Here is a 24036-nt window from a genome sequence, read left to right on the forward strand (position 1 = left end):
CATGTGCTACCAGCTCCATGTCTCTGGAGAACCTCCCCACACAGACACGTGTTCGGCGCACGAAACAGCCTGGGAAAGTTTGCACGAGACATTTACTAGGGAGGAGCAGGAATGTCGGGGCGTTTTCTTTGTGTTTTGTGTATTTAATCCACTTGATCCAATCTGTTTAGTGTTGGCTCCCGACAGATGTCAAGCACTTTCTCTGTACATTGACTGAATGAACGAACCAGCAGGAGGGAGTGAGTCTTCCTGACGCTGTCTTCACTCCTGCCACCTCTGGAGCAGTGTGCAGGCGAGCACCGGGGTCCTGTACCTAGTGGTGTCTGCATCTAGCCTCAGAGGGAGGTTCCCTGGGCCTCGGGAACCCTGAGGACTGAGGAGGAAGGGGTGGGACGCTCTTAGCCAGCTCGGCCTCCGGGAAAGGGTGATCCCAGCTGACGTGGCCTCTCCAGGCCTCAGGAAAGTCACCCAAGTGGCTCCTGGCCCCCTGACCTGCCTGTGTCTGTGGGCCTGAGGCTGGGCCCTGAGCACGTGGAGTGGGTTGGAGAGGGTGGTTCAGACATCCTGGCTCCATGTGCCTTTGCTTTCTTGCTCTGGAGCCCCGGGGAGGTCGAGGGTGGCTCAGAAGGAGCAAACCACTCCCTGGGCTACAGTGACCCAGCTGGGCCTCAGCCTGGCTTCTTCCATGTCCTGAAGCCATAAAGCTTCACTGGTCATTGACCTCAGAGGTCCCACCAGCAATCTAGACCCTGAATCTCGGTGGAGAATCTTGGGTGCTGCCCAGAACTGGCCACGCAGGACCTAGCACTGCTCACAGTGGGCTTTGACAGCATCTCAGCCGACTCTTTGGGGAGCGGATCAAACGTCTCGCAGAACTTGGGCATGGCTTCCTCTTGGCAGAGAAAAGTGTTTCAGAGTTGACTTTATTTTCACTTTGAGGTGCTTTCAAGATTCATCTGTTTGAGGAAATTTTTAACAGAAAACACGGACGATGGTCTGAGTCTTGTCTTCCTGGTAAACTTGTTCAGCCTCCTGGCATGCGTCACCCTCACACGAGGCTGGGAAACTGGGAGGGAACGCCGTGCTTCACTTTTCAAATTAGGACTCTATGCATTGTGTGGTTGCATTGCTCATATTCTCATCATGCTGGTTCCAGGAACTTCTATTAACGCATGGTATTTTGTGTTGGGCCTCTTCTGCAGGGCAGACAGAAAAGAGCTCCTAAGACCAGATCCCGCACACACGGTGTTATTTATGTTTCTGTTTTTTAGAACCAGGGCCATAGCTACTTTTGTTTGCTGCTTTACTTAGAAATGCACAGGGACATGACCCTGGGTTAGGCGATGGCTTCCTAAATATAATACCAAAAGCACACCCAACAGAAGGAAAAATAGATAAACTGGAATTCATCAAAATGTAAAACTTCTGTGTATCAGGGGACACTATCAAGAAAATGAAAACTGACAGAATAGAATATTTTCAAGTCATATACCTTATATTTGTATCTAGAATAGAAAGAAAACCCTCACCAATGACAAAAAGGCAAAGGACCTGAACAGACATTTCTCCAGAGAAGATATTCAGATGCCAATAAGCACATGAAAAGATGAAGACAACGAGAAACAAATGTGGAGAAACTAGAGCCTTCACGCCCTGCCGACAGGAATATAAAATAGCATAGCCACCACGGAAAATAGTTCAGCGATTCCTCAAAAAGTTGAAATTATGGTTAGCATACGACCCAGCAATGTCATCCCTAGCTATCTACCCAAGAGAAATGAGCACGTGTGTCCACACAAGAACACTCACACAGCACAGCTCACAAAGGCCCAGAGTGGAGACAAGCCAAGTGTCCATCAAGGAGGCGTGAACTTAAAAAATGCGGTCCATCTGTACAGCGGAATATTATTCAGCTGTAGATAAGAAATTAACTTGAAAATACAATGCTCACTGAAAGACGTCAGACACAGAAGGCCACATACTGTATGAGTCCACTTATATGAAGTGTCCAGACGACAGAGACAGACAGTAGACGAGCATTTGCTTGGGGCTGGAGGGAGGAGGTTGTCTTGAATGGTGTTTTTTTCTGGGGTAATGAAAATGCTCTGGAATTAGATAGTGGTGATGTTTCCACAACATTGTGAATTTACTAAACACTCCAGGATTATACATTTTTTAATTGGTTTAAATGGTGAATTTTATTTTATGTGAATGTTATCTCAAGAAAGCACACAACACTTTTTAAGGCAAACGCTCAGGGAAGGAACACGGGCTGGTGAAACACACAGCTGGGCGGTGCCACTTGGCGCTCCGTGCTGACACCCCTCCATGGACTGGGGTAGGTGTGGGGGCCTGCAAGCTCCTCTGTCTTAGAGATTTTGCAGGGGAGGAGGGTGGTGTGGAAATATCCTCCTGGGGTGGGGATACCCTCTAGCTGCGTCCATGCTCACCTGCTCAAGGGATTCACAGGGGAGCAGGCAGGCACGGCCTGAGACAGTTCTCATGGGAAGAAGATACACCGACAGTGGTGACCGAGCAGTGGGTTATGGCTTTGGGGTCTTTCGAAGGAAAATTTAAACCCTATCCTGCTGATTCCTTCCTTGTGTCTCCTTGTCAGGGCCAGCGACACACACTCCATGCCCTGGACTTGGGGTGGGGAGTGGCCTAAAGAATTCTATGTCCAAGTTACCAAAAACAGTACCCAGGGGGAAACTAGAACAGCTGACCCTCTGTATCCGCGGTCTCACGTCCACGGATTCGGTTGAACTGAGGACTGAAGAGGATGCGGATGCAGAGCCCACAGACACGGAGGGCCAATGGTACTGGGCCATGTAAGAGGCCTGAGCCCTCAGACACCCAGGAATGACTTACTTCGTTTTGTTTTGTTTTCCGTCAGAAGAAAGCTTGTTGTCAAGCGCCCAGCCTTTCTGAAGCTCACATGAGAGGAGTTTACTTTGAAAGAACATGTTTTAAATTGAGGGAAGCCGAGCTAGAGGACTGGAGAGCTTGTTAGGGAGGGTTTCTCCCAACTGGTGCTCCAGCCTCCGCCCTGCAACCACTGCCGTACGAGTTGGAGGTGCTCCTTCCCACCTTCCCAGCTCTCGATGGGCACCTGTGCCCCACCTGTTTTCAGGTTTCTTTGGCTGTCTGCACACCTAGCTGACGGGTGTGTCTCAGCCCACCTGCCTGCGGCTGATGCTCACCTGAGCACCCCAGGGCAGCTTCCAGGCCCGTCACCTGCTTGGCAGATGTAGGACCCGAGGTGCTACTCTGCCGCGAGGTGGTTATAAGTGAGTATTGCTAATAATAAGGGACCAAAGATTCTTAGAGTTTATCAAAAAGGGTGGATCCACAGGTGTGAATATAAGGAAGCTTTGTCACTCAGTCAGCTTTTGGGGTTGCGGGAGGAGGCTGCTGGCCGTCCCACAACCCAACCTATGTGGGAGGCAGAGAGGCTAGGAAGCTGGTTAGTCCCTGGCCTCGATGTAGGTGGAAGCCACTGCCTGAGACCTGCTGACCACCATCTGCAGTCTGGTCAACCGAGAGCCAGCCTCGGGGTTGACAGAGCCGGTCCTGCTGAAGTTGCAGGGGGGTGGGTGGGGGCAGGGGGCAGGTAGGCAACTAGCATCTCTTGTGGAAAGAGGAGGGCGGGGAAGAAAAGTCAAGCAACTGGGAGCAGAACACAAGCACACAAGACACCTCTGTGCTGGTTAAAACAGATGTTGTCACCTGAGAAGCACAAGCCCCAGAAGCCAACTCTAGTTCACGGACACAGTTCAGGGCCCCTGCCTGCTCCGGACGTGGAGCTCACAGCCTCTGAGAAGGCCGCGCCCCGGGAGCCCTGTGAGCGGCCCTCAGCCCTGCTTCCTGTGCTCTCCTTCCAGGCTCCTGACACTGGTCTGTGGGGTCTCTGCAGATGGCACAGACAGTGGACCTGCCTCCCTTCGTCCCCAAGATGGCCCAGTGACCCAGGGCTACCAGGGCTTCCCTGCTGGGATGATTAGCAGAGATGCTTAGACATGTGCTGAGTGTCCACGGCAAGCCCCCCAGAGCCTGTGCACCCCCTGCTAGAACAGCTGTGTCTGCCGTCGGGAGGTGCCACACCCTAAAGCAGCCCCTTCTTCCCAGAGAGAACTGAAATGCAGGTTTACCTCTAGGAAGGGTCCTAGGACCACAGCTCCAAGAGGGGCCCTGACTGGCCTGAGCCCAACCCTAGCCCCGCCCAAGATCTTGGTTCCGGAACCAGCTGAACCATTGCGGGGCAGGAAGGAACAGACGGCCACAGACTGGCAGGTGCCAGGCTGGCTTTCGGCTCCCGAGCCATGCGTTCCTTGATCCTTAGAGCAGTTTACTGCTGGGAGGTCTTTAGGACTCACTGCCCTACACCTGACTCTGCATTTATTTTGAGTCATTTCTTTAAAATCCTCTTTAACTTCCTTTGATTCTGGAACCAGACCTGATAAAAGCAACCATGATGCCAAACCAATGCCTGGCGCATGATCAGTGTGTGGCCCTCGGGTGCCCCTGGAGCCATCCCACCATGCTTCCTCCCACAGGGGCTCAGCAAGCCTGGGGGCTGCACTCTTGGGGCAGATGGGGGCTAACAGGACAGCTTCCTTTGAGGAAAATGGCGGGGGGGGGGGGTGGGGGCCAAGATGGAACATCTGGAAGTGGCATCTGAGTCCCTGCAGCCCAGCGAATCAGAGCTAGGAGTGGAGAGAGCTGAGTGCCTGGGGTTGGGAGGTGGGGGACCCTCCAGGGAGTTCTGATCGCTGCAGGAACTGAGTTTATCAGGGGCACTGAGGGGAAAAAAAAACTAAGGAGACAGGTCTTGAGGCTTCAGGACAAAACTTGTGAGGAAAGAAAACTGCAGGAGTTTCAGATTCCTTTGCAATATGTGGCACATTTTGTTTTTCAGCTTATGTGGCAGACTTTTCAAATGTTGACGTTTCCAGTGTCTCTAAGAATAGACTCGTTCTGACTTGTGTTCGATCCAGCAGTGCAGCTCTTCCGGGAGGTGTCCATGTCTGCTTAATCATGGGCAGGGGAGCTGCTTGGCCTTAGCTACCCTGGACAAGCTCAGACTGGAGGCAGTATTTGCACGCAGTTGGGTGACGGCTAATTAAAGTCCCCGTGTGAGCTTCTCAACCCGTGGGGTACGCGTCACTGAAAGGTAGAAGGATGTTCTCGGGCCACTCCCCCTCCCCACTGCTCCCCTCCGCGCTCTCATTTCTGTCTGGAATCCCTTTCATTTTTAGAATTCTTTTACGCAGAAGCCAGCAGTCTGCTTGCACCACTTCCTGTGCTGTGGGTCTGGGTGCTCCTCCAGTGACAATGCAGCAGTCATTGGGGCTCTCTTGTGATCCCGACAGCGATCACACTCATTCCTCAGCTCTTCCTTCTCTCCATGATGCTAACTCTGCTAGGAGGAAAGCAGACCGCCTCAGCTTGTGTCTGGAGAAACTGAGTCAGCAGCACAAGACGGAGGACAGTGGACCCGGCTTATTGGACGGCAGGCGGGGTGCCTGGAGAGGCCCTCTCCTCCCTGCAGGCCTAGCCTAATCGGCAGGAAAAGCTGAGGACACCCCTCTGAGCACCAGGGCAGGGGCTTTCTGTCAGGTGGGCAGAATGTGCCTTGGTTTCTACATTTGTCTGGAGCTTCCCAACTTGAGCAGTTACAAGAACGGAGGGGAGTGGGTGGGTGGAAGTGTGGCCTGTAGGCTTGAGGTATCTGGGTGCTGAGGTCCGGCACGGCCTGGCCAAGGCCACAGCCACCTGCCTCCCACACTTTATTTGAGGGCTTTTTATTGTCTCATTGATCTGTGTCTGTTTTGCGCCAGTACCATATGGTTTTGGTTAGTATAGCTTTATAATAGCCTGGACTCAGGGAGCATGTTACCTTCAGCTCTGTTCTTCTCAAGATTGTTTTGGCTATTCAGGTTTTCTGTGTTTCCATACATATTTTTTAATTACTTGTTCTAGTTCTGTGGAAAGTCTCATGGGTATTTTGACAGGGATTGCATTACATCTGTAGATTGCCTTGAGCAGTACGGTTATTTTCACAGTATTATGATGACTCTTCCAATCAACAGCGTATGTTTCCTTCTATCTGTGTCATCATGAACTCCTTTCGTTAGTGTCTTCTAGTTTTCCAAGCACAGGTCCTTTACCTCCTGGGATTTATTCCTATGTAATTTATTCTCTTTTGATATGACTATTTTGAATATTAATTTTGTATGCTGCAACCTTATTGAATTAATTGATGAGGCCTAGTAAGTTTTTGGTGGCATCTTTAGGATTTTCTATGTATAGGATCATGTTATCTTTAAATAGTGACAGTTTTATTTCTTTCCAATTTGGATTCCTCTTTTTGCTTTTTCTTGTCTGCTCTGCTTAGGACATCTAATACAATGTTGAATATAACTGGTGAAAGTTGGCAATCTTGTTTTCTTCCTCATCTTAGGGAAAATGCTTTGAGCATTTCACTATTGAGTATGATGTTAGGTGTGGGCTTATCCTATATGACCTTTCTTCAGTTCAGTTCAATCGCTCAGTCGTGTCCAACTCTTTGCGACCCCATGGACTGTAGCACGCCAGGCCTCCCTGTCCATCACCAACCCTGGGAGTTTACCCAGACTCATGTCCACTGAGTCGGTGATGCCATCCAACCATCTCATCCTCTGTCGTCCCCTTCTCCTGCCTTAAATCTTTCCTAGCATCAGCGTCTTTTCAAATGAGTCAGCTCTTTGCATCAGGTGGCCAAAGTATTGGAGTTTCAGCTTCAGCATCAGTCCTTCCAATGAACATTCAGGACTGATTTCCTTTAGGATGGACTGGTTGGATTTCCTTGCAGCTCAAGGGACTCTCAAGAGTCTTCTCCAACACCACAGTTCAAAAGCATCAATTCTTTGGCACCCAACTTTCTTTATAGTCCAACTCTCATATCCATACAAGACTACTGGAAAAACCATAGCCTTAACTAGACTGACCTTTGTTGGCAAAGTAATGTTTCTGCTTTTTAATATGCTGTCTAGGTTGATCATACCTTTTCTTCCAAGGAGTAAGTGTCTTTTTATTTCATGGCTGCAGTCACCATTTGCAGTGATTTTGGAGCCCAAAAAAATAAAGTCTGACACTGTTTCCACTGTTTCTCCATCTATTTGCCATGAAGTGACAAGACTGGATGCCATGATCTTTGTTTTCTGAATGTTGAGCTTTAAGGTAACTTTCCACTCTCCTCTTTCACTTTCATCAAGAGGCTCTTTAATTCTTCTTCATTTTCTGCCATAAGGGTAGTGTCATCTGCATATATGAGGTTATTGATATTTCTCCCAGCAATCTTGATTTCAGCTTGCACTTCATCCAGCCCAGCGTTTCTCACGATGTACTCTGCATAGAAGTTAAATAAGCACGGTGACAATATTCAGCCTTGACATACTCCTTTTCCTATTTGGAACCAGTCTGTTGTTGCATGTCCAGTTTGAACTGTTGCTTCCTGATCTGCATACAGGTTTCTCAAGGGGCAGGTCAGGTGGCCTGGTTTTCCCATCTCTTTCAGAATTTTCCACAGTTTATTGTGATCCACACAGTCAAAGGCTTTGGCATAGTCAATAAAGCAGAAATAGATGTTTTTCTGGAACTCTCTTGCTTTTTCCATGATCCAGCAGGTGTAGGCAATTCGATCTCTGGTTCCTCTGCCTTTTCTAAAACCAGCTTGAACATCTGGAAGTTCACGATTCACATATTGTTCAAGCCTGTCTTGGAGAATTTTGAGCATTACTATGCTAGCATGTGAGATGAGTGCAATTGTGCGGTAGTTTGAGCATTCTTTGGCATTGCCTTTCTTTGGGATTGGAATGAAAACTGACCTTTTCCAGTCCTGTGGCCACTGCTGAGTTTTCCAACTTTGCTGGCATATTGCGTGCAGCACTTTCACAGCATCATCTTTCAGGATTTGAAATAGCTCAACTGAAATTCCATCACCTCCACTAGCTTTGTTCGTAGTGATGCTTCCTAAGGCCCACTGGACTTCACATTCCAGGATGTCTGGCTCTAGGTGAGTGATCACACCATTGTGATTATCTGGGTCATGAAGCTCTTTTTTGTACAGTTCTTCTGTGTATTCTTGCCACCTCTTCTTAATATCTTCTGCTTCTGTCCATACCATTTCTGTCCTTTATTGAGCCCATCTTAGCATGAAATGTTCCCTTGGTATCTCTAATTTTCTTGAAGAGATCTCTAGTCTTTCCCATTCTATTGTTTTCCTCTATGTCTTTGCACTGATCACTGAGGAAGGCTTTCTTATCTCTCCTTGCTATTCTTTGGAACTCTGCATTCAAATGGATATATCTTTCCTTTGCTTGTCACTTCTCTTCTTTTCACAGCTATTTGTAAGGCCTCCTCAGACAGCCATTTTGCTTTTTTGCATTTCTCTTTCTTGAGGATGGTCTTGCTCCCTATCTCCTGTACAATGTCACGAATCTCTGTCCATAGTTCATCAGGCACTCTATCAGATCCAGTTCCTTAAATCTATTTCTCACTTCCACTGAATAATCATTAGGGATTTGATTTAGGTCATACCTGAATGGTCTAGTGGTATTCCCTAGTTTCTTCAATTTAAGTGTGAATTTGGCAATAAGGAGTTCATGATCTGAGCCACAGTCAGCTCCCAGTCTTGTTTTTGCTGACTCTATAGAGCTTCTCCATCTGTGGCTGCAAAGAATATAATCAATCTGATTTCAGTGTTGACCATCTGGTGATGTCCATGTGTAGAGTCTTCTCTGTGTTATTGGAAGAGAGTGTTTGCTATGACCAGTACATTCTCTTGGCAAAACTCTGTTAGCCTTTGACCAGCTTTGTTTTGTACTCCAAGGCTAAATTTGCCTATTACTCCAGGTGTTTCTTGACTTCCTACTTTTGCATTCCAGTCCCCTATAATGAAAAGGACATCTTTTTTGGGTGTTAATTCTAGAAGGTCTTGTAGGTCTTCATAGAACCATTCAACTTCAGCTTCTTCAGCATTACTGGTTGGGGCATGGACTTGGATTACCGTGATATTGAATGATTTGCCTTGGAAACGAACAGAGATCATTCTGTCATTTTTGAGACTGCATCCAAGTACTGCATTTCGGACTCTCTTGTTGACTTTGATGGTTCCTCCATCTCTTCTAAGGGAGTAGATATAATGGTTATCTGAGTTAAAATCACCCATTCCAGTCCATTTTAGTTTGCTGATTCCTAGAATTTCAACATTCACTCTTGCCATTCTCCTGTTTGACCACTTCCAATTTGCCTTGATTCATGGACCTAACATTCCAGGTTCCTATGCAATATTGCTCTTTACAGTATCGGACCTTGCTTCCATCACCAGTCACATCCACAGCCTTGTCTAACGCAATGAAACTATGAGCCATGCCATGTAGGGCCACCCAAGGCAGACAGGTCGTGATGGAGAGTTCTGACAGAATGTGATCCACTGGAGAAGGGAATGGAAAACCACTTTAGTATTCCTGCCTTCAGAACTAAACCATACTTGCTTCCCTGGGATGAATCCTGTGTAATCGTGGTGTATGATCTTAATATATTGTTGGGTTCAATTTGCTAACATTTTTTTGAGAATATTTGTATCTATGCTCATCAGAGATATTGGCCTATAATTTTCTTTTTTGATAGCTTTTTCTTAAAAATTTATCAATTTTATTTATCTTTTCAGAGGACCAGCTCCTAGTTTCATCTGTTCTATTTTTTAAGTCTCTATTTCATTTATTTCTGCTGATCTTTATGATTTATTTCCTTCTACTAACTTTGGGTTTTGTTTGTTCTTTTTCTAGTTCCCTTGTGTGAAAGGTTAGGTTGTCTGAGATGTTTCTTGTTTCCTTAGGTAGGCTTGTATTACTGTAAACTTTTCTTACGTTTGCTGTGTCCCATAGATTTTGGATCAGTGTGTTTTTATTTTCATTTGTCTCCAAATATTTTTTTATTTCATCTTACTAAAGATCCATTGGTTCTTTAGTAGTATATTGTTTAGCCCCTACATGCTTTTGTCTTTTGCTGTTTTTTTTTTTTTTTTTCTTGTAGTTGGTTTTGTCATCTCATAGCATAGTGGTTGGAGAAGATGCTTGACATGATTTCAATGTTTTAAAATTCAGACTTATTTTATGGCCCAGCATGTGATCTATCCATGTGCACTTGAAAAGAATGCATATTCTGATGCTTTTGGGTGGAATTATATAAGTCCATGTAATCTAATGTGTCATCTAAGACCAGTTTCCTTAATGATTTTCTGTCTGATCTGTTTATGTTGTTGTTGTTTAGTTTCTCAGCTGTGTCTGACTCTTTGCAACCCTATAGACTACAGCCTGCCAGGCTCCTCTGTCCATGGGACTTCCCAGGCAGGAATACTGGAGTGGGTTGCCATTTCCTTCTCCAGGAGGTCTTCTCAACCCAGGGACTGAACCCACATTTCCTGCACTGGCAGGCGGATTCTTTACCACTGAGCCACCAGGGACGCCCTTGCTGATGTTAGTGGGATGTTAAAGACCCTCACTATTACTGTGCTGCTGTCAGTTTCTCCCTCTGTGTCTGTTAACATTTGCTTTCTGTATTTAGGTGCTACCGCGTTGAGTATGTATATATCTACAACTATTATATCGTTTTACTTGGGTGATACCTTGATCATTACTTAATGTCGTTCTTTGTTACTTGTTACAGTCAATCTTAACATCGATTTTGTCTAGTATTCTTATCTTGGCTTTATTTCCATTTCCGTTTGCATGGAATAAATTTTGTCTATCCCCTTTCAATCTGTGTGTGTTCTTAGATATGAAGTGAGTCTCCTGCAACATATACATGGCTCTTGTTTTTGTAGGCATTCAGCCATTCTGTATCTTTTGATTGAAGGATTTAGTCCATTTACATTGAAAGTAATTATTAATAGGTACATACTTATTGTCACTTTAGTTAATTTTGAGTTGCTTTGTGCCAGGGTCCAGCCCCGGCTGATCCAGGGTATTCGAAGGAGAGACGGCGTAGGCGACCTATTTATTTAAATATTTATCAAAGATATAAAGAGTAATAGAATGAGGATAGCTCAGTGAGGAAATTCAGTGGAGAAAAGAGGCTGAGTAGCTTGGTTTACGCGGGAGACCAATAAAACTTCAAGACAAGAAGTTTGCACCACATACGTAGGCCGCAGGCATCCTTCCGTTCTCCTGAAGGAGAGGAGACACTGAGGCCTCCCTGGTCGGATCTTAGAAGCCCAGGCATAATTAGTAAGCATGGCGGGTTCTGCACTCCAGATGGAGACTCAGCCAGAATTTGAGAGAGAGAGAGCGACATGGGGAGACCAAGTTCAGTGAACAAGGCCCACACTTTATTTTCCAAAGTAGTTTTTATACCTTAAGTTATGCATAGAGGATAATGGGGGAAGGGGTAGAGTCATGCAAGGACAGCAGTTCCTGATCCTAATCGAAGCCAGGCTTTCAAACTTATCATATGCAAAAGTTTAGGTGATTTACATCATCTTCTGGCCAGGAGGCCTGTTAACATTTTAAGAAACTTATTTTCTCTAAAAGTGATTATTCTAAAGTCAGGCGCCAGCCTCCAGAAAAGCATTGGATAAAGTTGCATTCCTATAGGGCAAAGGTGAGGTGGGCTCAATCAAGAAAAGAATTAACTCAAGGGTCCAAGGTTACAAACATTGAGGCTACTACTTACATTTCTATACACCCATTATATCAATCAATACACTGCCAAGGACACAGTAGGTAAGGGATACAGAAACTTAGCAGCAAACATTGGCCCAACAAGTGAAAAACCCTTCACCAATACAATTTCTAATCAATCTTTTAACTGCTCAAAGGAATCTGTATTTAAACAGTTTAAAACATCTCATGCCTCTCACAGTTGGGAGGCTCTGAGCAATAGCATGTGGCCGGAAAAACCTATTCAGGCAGGCTAGAGGATTTCCAAAGGAGTTTGTAGGTTGAAACACTGTCACACCCAGGAATTATTAACTGGAGCTATAAGCTAACTCTTTTTTCAGAGAGAGGTAGTGGGGGACAGCCCCCCATAAAGTCAGAGGTGTAGGTGAGAGCACAAAGCAGAAAGTAGGCAGACTCTGGTTTTCGGGGGTAGATGCTTGAGAATTTCCAGGGGGACTCCTGAGGCTCGATCTCACCTTTGCGTGTGCCGAGCCTCCTTCCTCATGACCTTTGCCACGGGCGGAGTTCCTCACGGTGGCTCCTGGCAGTGATAGACTTCCAGTTGAGCTATTCCAGATCCTGAAAGATCATGCTGTGAAGGTGCTGCACTCAATATGCAATATGCACTCAATATGCAATATGCCGGCTCCCGGCAGCTTTGTAGCTCTTTTTTGATCCTTTCTTCTTTTGTTCCCTTGTCTTTTGATAGTATCTTTAATGTTATGTTTGAAAATTTTTCTCTTTTGTTTGTGTTATAGGTTTTTGGTTTGTGGTTACCATGAGGGATGATAAGTTGTTGATCTTGCAATTCCAAACACATTTAAACAACTGCAGTTTTACTCCCCTCCCCCCACAATTACTGTTTGACATCACATTTTACCTATTTTTTGTTTTTCTATCCCTTAACTACCTATTGCAGATACAGATGATGTACTGCTTTTGTCTTTTAACTTTCCTACTACCATTGTATGTGGTAGGTTTACTATCTTTCCTATATATTTGGTTTTACTGGTGAGCTTTCTTCCTTTCGTAGTTTTCATGTTTCGAGTTGTAGTCTTTTCTTGTGTGCTTAAAGAAGTCCTTTTAACATTTCTTGTAAGGCTGGTTTCATGGTGCTGAACTCTTTTAGCTTTTGCCTAGCTGTAAAACTTTTGATTTCCATCAGATCTGAATGAGAACCTTGCTAAGTAGAATATTCTTGGTTGTAGGTTTTTCCCTTTCATCACTTTAAATATATGGTGCCACTCCCTTCTGGCTTGCAGAGTTTCTGCTGAAAAGCCCCTTGTGTGTTGCTTTTGTTTTTTCCTTTAATATTAATGCTGCCATTAATATTCTCTGCCACGAATATTCTCTTTATCACAATTTCTGCCATTTTAATTACAAGTTATCTTGGTGTGGTCCTCTTTGGATTGATCCTGCGTGGGCTTTCTACTTCCTGGACCTGGATGTCTGCTTCCTTTCCCAGGTTAGGGAAGTTTTCAGCTAGTATATCCTAAATGTATTTTCAGCCCCTTTTTCTATTTCTGGGGCCCCTTTGATGCAAATGTTAGTACAGTTGATATTATCCTAGAGACCTCTTAAACTATCCTCATTTTATTTTTTTCTGTTCAGCTTGCACTACTCTGATTTCCACTGCTCTGTCTACCAGCTCGCTGATCCAGACCTGTATCATTTAATCTGCTGTTGATTCCTTCTAGTGTATTTTCATTTTAGTTATTGTATGTCTCTGATCATTCTTTATATTTTCTTGCTTTTTGTTTAAAATTAATAACTTTTCAATCTGCTCATCCATTCTTCTCCCAAGTTCTTTGATTACCTTGATGATATTACCATGAGCTATTTACCAGGTAAATTGCTTATCTATTTCTCTTGGTTCTTATGGGTTGTTTTTTTTTTTTTTTTTTTCATTTGGAATCTGTTCCTCTATTGCCTCATTTTGCCTAATTTGCTGTTTTTATTTCTGTGTATCTCATATGTTGGTTACATTTCCTGATCTTAGAGAAGCAGCCTTTTTTAGGAGATGTCATGCTCCTTGCAGCACACACCTCTCTGGTCACCAGAGCAATATGCTGCGTGAGGGCTTGTGGGCTCTTCTGTTGCAGCAGGATGACCCTATGGGCAGTCTGGTAGGTGCAGCTGGCCCTGTCTGCTGGTTTGCCAGGCTCTACTGTGGGTGGAGACCACTGGCCTCTGGGTGGCAAAGCCAGGTCACAGGGCAGCTGGCTGCAGAACCCTGCCTGCCTGCAGGTCTAGTGCTCACTGTTGGGTGGAGCCTGGTTCCAGGGTGGATGGCTGCAGAACCAGATTTCCTGGATCTAGTGTTGGCCTGTTGGTGGGTAGGTTCTCCAGTATCCCAAAGCTGATACCGGCCTGCTGGTGAATGGGACTTTCTCCTCGGGCAGCTGGCTGAGGATTCTAAGGTGTCTCAGAGCTGCTGTTGGCTTTAAGGTGACTGATTCTGGGGACCGGGGGTCCAGGGGTTAGTTCTGGCTCACTGGTGGTTGAAGCCAGGTCCTGAGGCCTCTCACTGAAAGGCCATTGGGGTTTCATAGCAGGTTTCATCCCACTGTTGGTGGGGGCAAGGGGGGGCATTGACGGCTGGATCCTGAGATATCCTGAGACTGTGGCCAGTTTGCTGATGGCCTGAGAGCTGATAAGGCAAGCTGAAGTAATCTTATGACCAGTGTCCACCCACTGGTGGGTGAAGCTGGGTCCTGGAGTCTCTGGTTGTGGTGTTCCTGGGGCTGGTGTCTGTCTGCTGGTGGCCAGGGCTCAGGGGGCTCTGAGGCTCATTGGTGAGCAAAGCTAGGTCCTGGAGTCTCTAGCTGTGGTGTTCCTAGGGGAACCCTGGCTGTAGCTCCAGTGTGTGGTACCAGGGCCTTCTGGTGGAGAAGGTGTTTGCAGGAGTAGCTGTGGACTCAGGGGGTCTTTAGGCAACCTGCATGCTGGTAGGTGGGGCTGTGTCCCTGCCCAGCTCCCAGTGCTGGTGCCTTCAGACTGTTGGGCAGGGGATGGGCTGGGTCCTGAAGCTAATAAGCTAGAGGGAGAAGTCAAAGATGGCACTTTCTAGTGCTAGAGTCCATGTGACAGAATGAGTTCCCCTAAATGGCGGCCACCAGCATCTGTGTCTCTAGGGTGATCTGCAGTCACCTTCTACCTACCCAGGAGACTCTCTGAGATCAACAGGTGGGTCTGCCCCAGCCTCCTTTCATATTACTGCTTCTGGGTTCTGGAGCATGTAAAATTACATTGTGTCTTAATTAAGTTTGATTATATTGTCATCTTGGGTCTCTTTGACTTCTTCTTAGAGTTCGTTGAGCATGGGCTTTTACATTTGCACATTTCATCACATTTGGGAGTTTTTAGCCATTATTTCTTCAAATAGTCCCTCCACCCTTTTCTGTTCTCCTGCTGCTGCTGCTGCTGCTGCTGCTAAGTCGCATCAGTCGTGTCCAACTCTGTGCGACCCCATAAATGGCAGCCCACCAGGCTCCTCCATCCCTGGGATTCTCCAGGCAAGAACACTGGAGTGGGTTGCCATTTCCTTATCCAATGCACGAAAGTGAAAAGTGAAAGTGAAGTTGCTCGTTGTGTCTGACTCTTAGCGACCCCATGGACTATAGCCTACCAGGTTCCTCCGTCCATGGGATTCTCCAGGCAAAAGTACTGGAGTAGGTTGCCATTGCCTTCTCCGCTTCTCCTTCTGAGAGTTTCACAAACTACACGTCAGTTTGCTTAATGATGTCCCGGTGATTGCTTAGGCTCTGTTCACTTTTCTTTAACCTTTTGTTGTTTTTCCTCAGAAAGGATAATTTCTACTGTCCTGTCTTCAAGTTCACTAATTCCTTCTTCTGCCTGCTCAAATCTGCCTTGGAATCCCCCATTCACTACTTTCCATTATTGTAATTTCATCTCCAGAATTTCAATTTAGTTTCCTTTTAGGTTTTCTATCTCTCTCTTGATATTTCCATTTTGTTCACACATTGTTTTCTTGATTTGCCCTATATCTTTTTGTTTTTAATCATGTTTTAGGCCATTGTTTTAAAGTCTTTGTCTAGTAAATCTGCCATCAGGTTGTTTCGGGGCCCGTTTCTACTACGATTTTCCTTTGAGTTGGGGCACACTCTTGTTTCTTTGTAGGCTTTGTGATTCTCTGTTGTTGCTGAACAATGGGGATTCATAATGTGGTAGCTCTGGAAATTATATTGTACCCCTTCCCCAGGATTTGCTATGGTTGTTTTTCTAATTTTTTTTTAATTGTTGTAGACTGTCTTTGTGCTGAGTATCAGCATTAAAGTGTGAACTTAAGGTCTTCTAAGGTCCTTTCTGAGCCTTTCCTTGAGCATGCACAGTCACTTTCTAACTTTCCCTATATATGCAGCTGTTTTTAATGTCCTGGACTTTAAGCTTTGGCTCCCAAAGTGGGAAAAGGTGAAAAATGAAGGGAGAGAAAGGGTGCCAGTCCTCTCACTCTCTGGAATGTTCCTTCAGGTGGAAGGGGAGGGGCTTGCAACAACACAGGGAGGTGCAGCAAAAGCCACCCACCCGTCTACACCTTTGTGATGAGAAGGATCAATCAGTAGTCAGAGAAGATACCTGATGTTTGGAGGACAGGTCCCACAAACTGCTCCAGGATCAGTGCACAGCTGCCTGCCAGGGTGCTGGGGGTGGACTAGGTAGCTGCTACTGCACTGAGAGTTGAATTACCCAGAACTGAGTTCAATTAGCAGCCAGCTCTTCCCTTGGAAGGTGAGCCTTCAACAGACTCTCAAGTTCCAAATTAGTTACATCAGACAGACTCTGCCCCTGCCATTGCTGTCCAGGTGGGGGGCCATTCCTGGAGTCCCTGCTCCACTGTCACTGCAGAATCCAGCCAGGCACGTTTAAACCTTGCATCCACTGTTAATTGTCTTAACCTTTCAACCATTCTGTTGGTTGCCTGTAAAGCTGAATTTAGGGAGGTGATTGTGCTTGAACTTGGCATCCAACATTTGCCTGGTGAATATTGTTGGGCCAGTTTGGCCGATGGCAGGATTGCTGTGGGCTCATCAAAACCACTAGTGAAGCTAGTAGCCTGCATGTCATCCGAGAAGCTGAGACTCTCCCAGAAACTGACATGTGACGAGATGAATTGATGATTCAGCTCCAAGGCATGTGTGGGAGTTCTGTGTTTTAGTTAGTTCTTTACTCCATTTGATTTGCTCACCGTCTCAGACTTCCTAGGATCACACAACACATCAGAGAGGTGGTGGGAGGCGAGCTGCAGAAAGTCAGGACTTACCTGACACTCTGAGTGTTCAGTGCAGCCTGACTTGTGCTTCCCCACTGCCCCCGATCTGTGCTCTCACTGTCCTCTCTGTGCTTTTCCAGAAGAGGCTGAGCACTGCAGCTTTGGGGCGGGCTCGCTGTCCAGGCGGCGGCGCCCACTGGCCCTGCGGGAAGATGGCCCCCGCCGGCGCACACACCTGCACATCGGCCTGCCACACGACTTCCGCCCGGTGTCCTCCATCATCGACGTGGACATCGTTCCTGAGACGCACCGCCGCGTGAGGCTGTACCGGCATGGCTGCCAGAAGCCGCTGGGCTTCTACATTCGCGACGGCACGAGTGTGCGTGTGGCCCCGCAGGGGCTGGAGAAGGTGCCTGGCGTCTTCATCTCCCGCATGGTGCCTGGCGGCCTCGCCGAGAGCACCGGGCTGCTGGCCGTGGATGACGAGGTCCTGGAGGTGAACGGGATTGAGGTGGCTGGGAAGACACTGGACCAGGTCACGGACATGATGATCGCCAACAGCCACAACCTCATCGTGACGGTCAAGCCCGCCAACCAGAGGAACAACGTGGTGCGGGGCAGCCGTGCCTCAGGCAGCTCCGGCCGCTCCTCGGACAGCACAGCCAGCCGCCACAGCCTGCCCGCGGCCCATGTCCTGCAGAACTTGCCCCCGGACGAGATGGAGAGCGACGAGGAGGCCGACGTGGTCCTCGAGGGCGTGCTGGAGCCCCGGCTGGCCCCCAGGCCGCCTCCAGGCAGCCTCACGCGCGTCAACGGCGCAGGCCTGGCGCCCAGCCTACACAGCCCTGGGCGGGAGGGCAGCGTCCAGAGGCTTCTCAGCTCCCTCCGCTCTGACCCTCGCCACAGCCTGGCCCTGCCCCCGGGAGGGGTGGAGGAGCACGGGCCGGCGGTCACCCTGTAGGGCCAGGCACCAGACAGCTCAGTTTACCAAGGAGAAACACTTCTAAAATTCTATTCCAATTTTAAAATAAGAAAAAATTATATACTTCACTCCTCCTATTTGTTGTTTTTACTTATCCCTCCCTTTTCATCCATAACCCTATTCTTTCTTTCAACTCATGAATAGAAAAAAACTTTATAGAGTTTCTCCGTAGAATATAAAACACACACATGTGCACAGTCTATACTGGCCCAGGTGCCAGGTCCAGCACCTTTGTGAAGTGGTAGAAATGACCTAAGCACAGAAAATATTTCATTTTTAAATTTTAAAAACATACTTTTTTTTTTTAAATGAAGCCTTTAAATTACTTTTGTATTGAGTTGGCAAAAAATCTCATTCGGGTTTTTCTGTAAGATGCTATGAGAAAGCCCAAAGAAACTTTTTGGCCAACTCAGTAAATAGTCGTCATGTTTTCACTGTGCTTCCTGCCGACTTGCACTGATCCTGCTGATGGGCCAGAAGGCTGTGAAGACAGAATGTGGCAAGAAGGCAGAGACTGGAATTTAAGAGCAAGTGCACCCAAACCTATACTAAGCATGACTGCAGAGGATGAATTTCAGAATTTCACAGTTTGTAGTCCTGTCTCAAATAGCCAAGTGGGTGTTGAACTCCCACACCTCGCTGGGAAGAGAGAACCCATGTGAAGTGGTCATGGTGATCGTGGCGGGGAACTCGCCCTGTGGGCAACTTTGTGAGACCTTTGAAGGTGAATTTAACTTTGGAAGAGAGTGGAAGGTGCAGCTCACCATCTGTGATCAAAAGCCATTATCTACTCTGAGATAAACACCACTCTGTTCCTGGGACTGTGACTCTGAGGGTGGTTTTGACATGTTTCCATGAGGAATGGTGGCCAAGCCAGCCACATGTCACTCGGGCCTCTGAGAGGTCTCAGCCATTCAGATGTATGCGTTCTGCATCTTTTCTTTTAAATAACAAGTCACATGAAGTGTAAAGATTTTTAACACAGAGTAAATTCATTGTCACTTCCCTTTGATATTCGATCAATATTTACATATTTAGTAATCTTAAAGGTTTATTCATGTTTCATCCAAATTTTATATATATTTTTGCTTGAACCCAGTGTTGAGGAGAAAATGTTACATTTATCCTTTGAAAACTAAACTTTCACCCAAAAAAGTTTCCATGTAAATACAGGTAGATGTATTTTTGTAGGTTGCCCTTTGGGAAACTATGCAGCTGCTTCTCCTGTGGTCTAGCACCCCCTGCTGGTCAGTGGCAGAACTGACTTTATGGATGTCAGTTTGATAACAGATGTCAAACCGTGTATCACAATGTTTTTATTTCTCCTGAATTCATTAAGTGAAAAGAAAGTTATTTTTCTCTTAGAAACTATTTATTGGACATAAATAGCTTTTACTGAGTAGCTGTGGTCTCCTGCACCTTTGTTTTTGTTATTTGTATGCCAAGATCACTGTCTGTTTTGGTCCTAAAATACAGGGAAGACCAAGGATGCTCCTCCTCTGAGGTCTAGGACCCCCAGGTTTATGGGCTCCAATGAACTGTATGAGCATTTGGGGGCCCCAGGAGTAGGAAGTATTTCTTTTACTATGACACGTGTCATAGAACCAAAACTCTAAGGCAAAGTTTCTATCACTAAGTTATTGCTGGTCACTGAATATCTTCTCAAAAAACAAGGTGTGTTACCAAGAAGGAAAGTTATATTTCTTACCGTATCTTAAGTTTTTAAACAAATGTGAATAATTTTTTAAAGAAAAAAAAAGGCTTATGCTGAGATTTGTGTGCTATTGCTCATAATTTTAGGAGTTACAAATTGTCTTGAGCAGCTGCTTGAGTGTATTTTTCTACCCAAGTCTATATTTCTGCAATTTTCTTCTTAAAAAAAAGAAAAAGACAAAAAAAAAAAACTATGTTGTATACACTTGAAAGTCTTCTTGGTTTTTATATATCAAAGAATAAAAACTCTTTCTTTGCTTTTAATATTTTCCAGCTGGTTCTAAATATCGGAGAGCATGTGTGTTAACGATCAGCAGAGATAAACTTACCCTCAGGATGAAACGCCTCTAATGTTTACCAAGTGCCTCTCGTGTGCCAGGTTTGTTCCCTTGATGCTCACACATTCTTCACAGGAAAGCACCAGTAGCCCTACTTTACAGAGGGAAAAATGGGCTCAGACTGAAGTAGGCAGTAGGGCATTTCTAATGACAAACTGCACTCATATTTGACAGGAGGTGGTTGTGTCTTAGGTCCAGAACCTTCTTTGGAAGTCAATATGAAACAGCTTTTCTGAAAAACTAACCATGCAGCTTTTTGAAAATACACCTTAGTTTGAAAATTTTCCAATAACACTTATACATTCAGTACTGTCAATGATAAATACATCAAGATCCACTCATGCAGTAAATTACAAACGACAAGGTGATGGCAGCAAGTACCAATTCCTGGAAGAAATAGCACGTATGCTTTACCAGCATGAGGCACTGCACTACACCCTCCCTGACACACTGGGCTACAGACTGCCCTTTCCATTGGGAGGGAACACCAGCAGTGCTTCTAGAGTGACCCCACACCTGTGAGGGGCAGCTGGGGAGGCGGGGACTGAGGCTGGATCCATGCTCTGAGTTGACTCAGGGGTGGGGTCAGAGATGCAGGGGAACATACCTGGCTGACCAGCTGGGGAGTGCAGGTCACGTGACCTTATAGTGACACATGTTGCCAGCCCCAGAGCCTGCAACACCTCAGAAGAACCAGCCTTGCAGCCGACAAGGAGACCCTATCCACCAATCAGTGGTTATGTAGCGTCTCAGTTTTACAGAGCAGCCAAAGACTGGCAGTGACGTCTTTTGGTGAGTCACAAAGATGTCTGGAAAATGCTGGTACTAAGATCCTAACTTAATATCAGGTAACCTTCAAAAAGTGTTTCCTGATGGGCAGAAATACTATTCAGTGATTAACTTTTTCTTCTAACACCACACCTATTCCTTTCTGCCTCTGACATCAACTTGCTACATACTTCTTATCCCAAAGACCTCCCAGGTCAACACACAAGCTCCTTTTCCATGTTTCCTCATTTATCTTATTTTCTTCAGGATCTTCATAAAAAGATAACTTTCAGGGATTGAGAACTTTGCCTTACCAGACAGTTTCCTAAGGAATGGTCCCCCTTCCAGGAAGCAAGCACTGTTTTCCACATTCCCTTTCCCAGGGAGCTTTGTAAGGAAACATTTCTTGAGTTGAACCCTCTTGACCCCAAGCTAGTGTGCTGGGGGAAGAGCTCTCTCCACACAAGTGTTGCTTCTAGTGGATCCAGTGATTGCATCAAGCATGCCTACACGTGTTTCATGGCAAACCGAGGGTTTGTGTTACTGCTCCAGAACCAAATCACGGTCTTCATACAAGCCCACCCACATGAACTGAATATAAACTGAAGCAACTACCAGGGAAGCACTGCAAATTCCACACAGAATGGAATACTGGTACACACACACACAATGGAATATTACTACATACACACACACACACACAATGGGATATTACTACACATACACACAATGGGATATTACTACACATACACACAATGGGATATTACTACACATACACAAAATCAGATATTACTATACATACACACAATGGGGTATTACTACACCCACACACACACAATGGACTATTACTACACATACACACAATGGGACATTACTACACATACACACAATGGGATATCACTACGCACACACATAATGGGGTATTACTACGCACATACACAATGGGATATCACTACACACACACATAATAGGATATTACTACGCACACACACAATGGGATATTACTATGCACACACACAATGGGATATTACTATGCACACACACAATGGGATATTACTACACACACACACAATGGAATATTACTACATATACAATGGAATATTACTACACACATACAATGGAATATTACTGTACACACACACACAATGGGATATCACTACGCACACACACAATGGGATATTGCTATATACACACACAATGGGATATTACTATGCACACACATAATGGAATATTACTACATACACAATGGAATATTACTACACACATACAATGGAATATTACTGTACACACACACACAATGGGATATTACTACACACACACACAATGGAATATTACTCAGTCATAAGAAAAAAAGGAGTCACTGCCATTTGCAGCAATGCGGGAGGACCTAGAAAATACACTTAGTGAAATAAATCAGATGGAGAAAGACGAATACTATAATGATATTTATTTCTGGAATATAAAACTAATGAATATATATATCAAAACCAAAACAGACTCACAGATAGAAAAAACAAACTAGTAGTTACCTCTGGGGAGAGGGAAATGGGAAGGAGCATGTTAGCAGGATGGGACTAAGTTACAGAAACTACTGTGTATAAAATTCATAACCAGCAAGGATATATTGTACAACACAGGGAATTGTAATCATTACTTTGTGATCATTTTTAATGGTGTATAATCTATAAAAATATGTATTCACTATGTTGTACACTTGAAATTAATGTAATATTGTAAATCTATACTTCAAAAAAAGCAGCAAGAGAAAAACAACATATATACAAGAGAAGCTCCATAATACCATCAGCAGTATTTTCAGCAGAAACTTTGCGGGCCAGTAAGGAGTAGCACAATATATTCAAAGTGCTGAAAGAAAACATTTCCAACCAATAACACTCTCTTGGCAAAGTTATCATTCAGAACTGAAAGAGAGATAAAGAGTTTTCCAGACAAGCAAAAAGTAATGGAGTTCATCACAAGTACACCAGCCTTACAAGAAATGTGAAAAGAATGATTTTAAGCTCTAATTAGTAAAAAGAAAATATATGGAAGTCTAATTCTCACTGAAAAAGGTAAAGGTAGTGGATTGTTGTTGTTGTTCAGTCACCAAGTCATGTCCAACTCTTCAGGACCCCATGGACTGCAGCACACCAGGCTTCCATGTCCCTCATCATCTCCCAGAGTTTGCCCAAGTTCATGCATAACTCGAAATTATGAGCCATGCCATTCAGGGCCATCCAAGATGGATGGGTCATAGTGAAGAGTTCTGACAAAACATGATCCACCGGAGAAGGGAATGGCAAACCACTCCAGTATACCAGCCTTGAGAACCCCATGAATGTATAAGAAGGCAAAACATGGATTTATCACTTATAAAGTTAATATGAAGGTTAAGAAACTAAAGTAGTAAAAATAACTCTTAACTACAACATATCCATAGTAGAAAGGAATCTAAGAACACTAAAGAAAGTCATCAAACCACAAGGGGAGAGAGTAAGAAGAAGCAGAGAAACTACAAAACAGTCACAAACCAGGTAACAAAATGGGAACATATATATACCCGTCAATAATAAATTTAAATTTAAATTGGTTAAATTTTCTAATCAACAGACAGACTGAAAAAAAAAAAAAACAGTGGCTGATGGATTAAAAAAAAAACAAGACCCATCTATATGCTATCTACACATCAGATGTAAGAACACACATAGGCTGAAAATGAAGGGGTGGAAAAAGATGTTCCACAGAAATGGAAACCAAAAGAAAGCTGCAACAGCTATGCTTTAAAACAAAATAGACTTTAAAACAAAGTTTGTGATAAGAGACACAAAGGGCATCACACAATGATCAAGGGGTCAATCCACAAAAGGATATAACATTTGTAAATATTTATGCTGGAGGAGGAAATGGCAACCCACTCCAGTATTCTTGCCTGGGAATCCCATGGACAGAGGAGCCTGGAGGGCTACAGGTCAGACACGACTTAGCAACTAAACAACAAGAAGTACTATTTATGCACCCAACACAGGAGCCTCTACATATATAAAGAAAATACTAACAGGCCTAGTATAATTATATACAGATAATTTTCATTAATATATTTATGTAAACACATATACATACAAAGGAATACTACTCAGCCATAAACAAGAACAAACTCTTGCCATTTGGGACAACATGGATGGACCTGAGGGCACCACGCTAAGTGCAGTCAGTCAGACACAGACAGACACTCGGATCTCACTTATGAGTGGGTCAATTGGATTTAACCACATTTTCCAACTGGTAACCCTGTTAGATGACACA

The 24036-nt window shown here is 45.0% G+C and overlaps 1 protein-coding gene across 1 annotated transcript in view; it reads left to right on the forward strand.

The window, feature by feature from the left end:
* The window catches only part of PARD6G (par-6 family cell polarity regulator gamma), a 77656-nt gene extending 57765 nt beyond the window's left edge, over positions 1-19891 (forward strand). Inside the window, exon 3 of the mRNA XM_086372505.1 lies at positions 17073-19891. Within this exon, the coding sequence (XP_086228631.1) occupies positions 17073-17893 (821 nt within the window). The 3' untranslated portion in view covers positions 17894-19891. The remainder of the gene's footprint in view (positions 1-17072) is intronic.
* The last annotated feature ends 4145 nt before the right edge of the window (positions 19892-24036 follow it).

This window comes from Bos grunniens, chromosome 24, assembly GCF_055505025.1.
Source record: "Bos grunniens cultivar Pamir isolate PY7600 chromosome 24, Bosgru_T2T1.0, whole genome shotgun sequence".
In the NCBI taxonomy this organism is placed as follows: domain Eukaryota; kingdom Metazoa; phylum Chordata; class Mammalia; order Artiodactyla; family Bovidae; genus Bos; species Bos grunniens.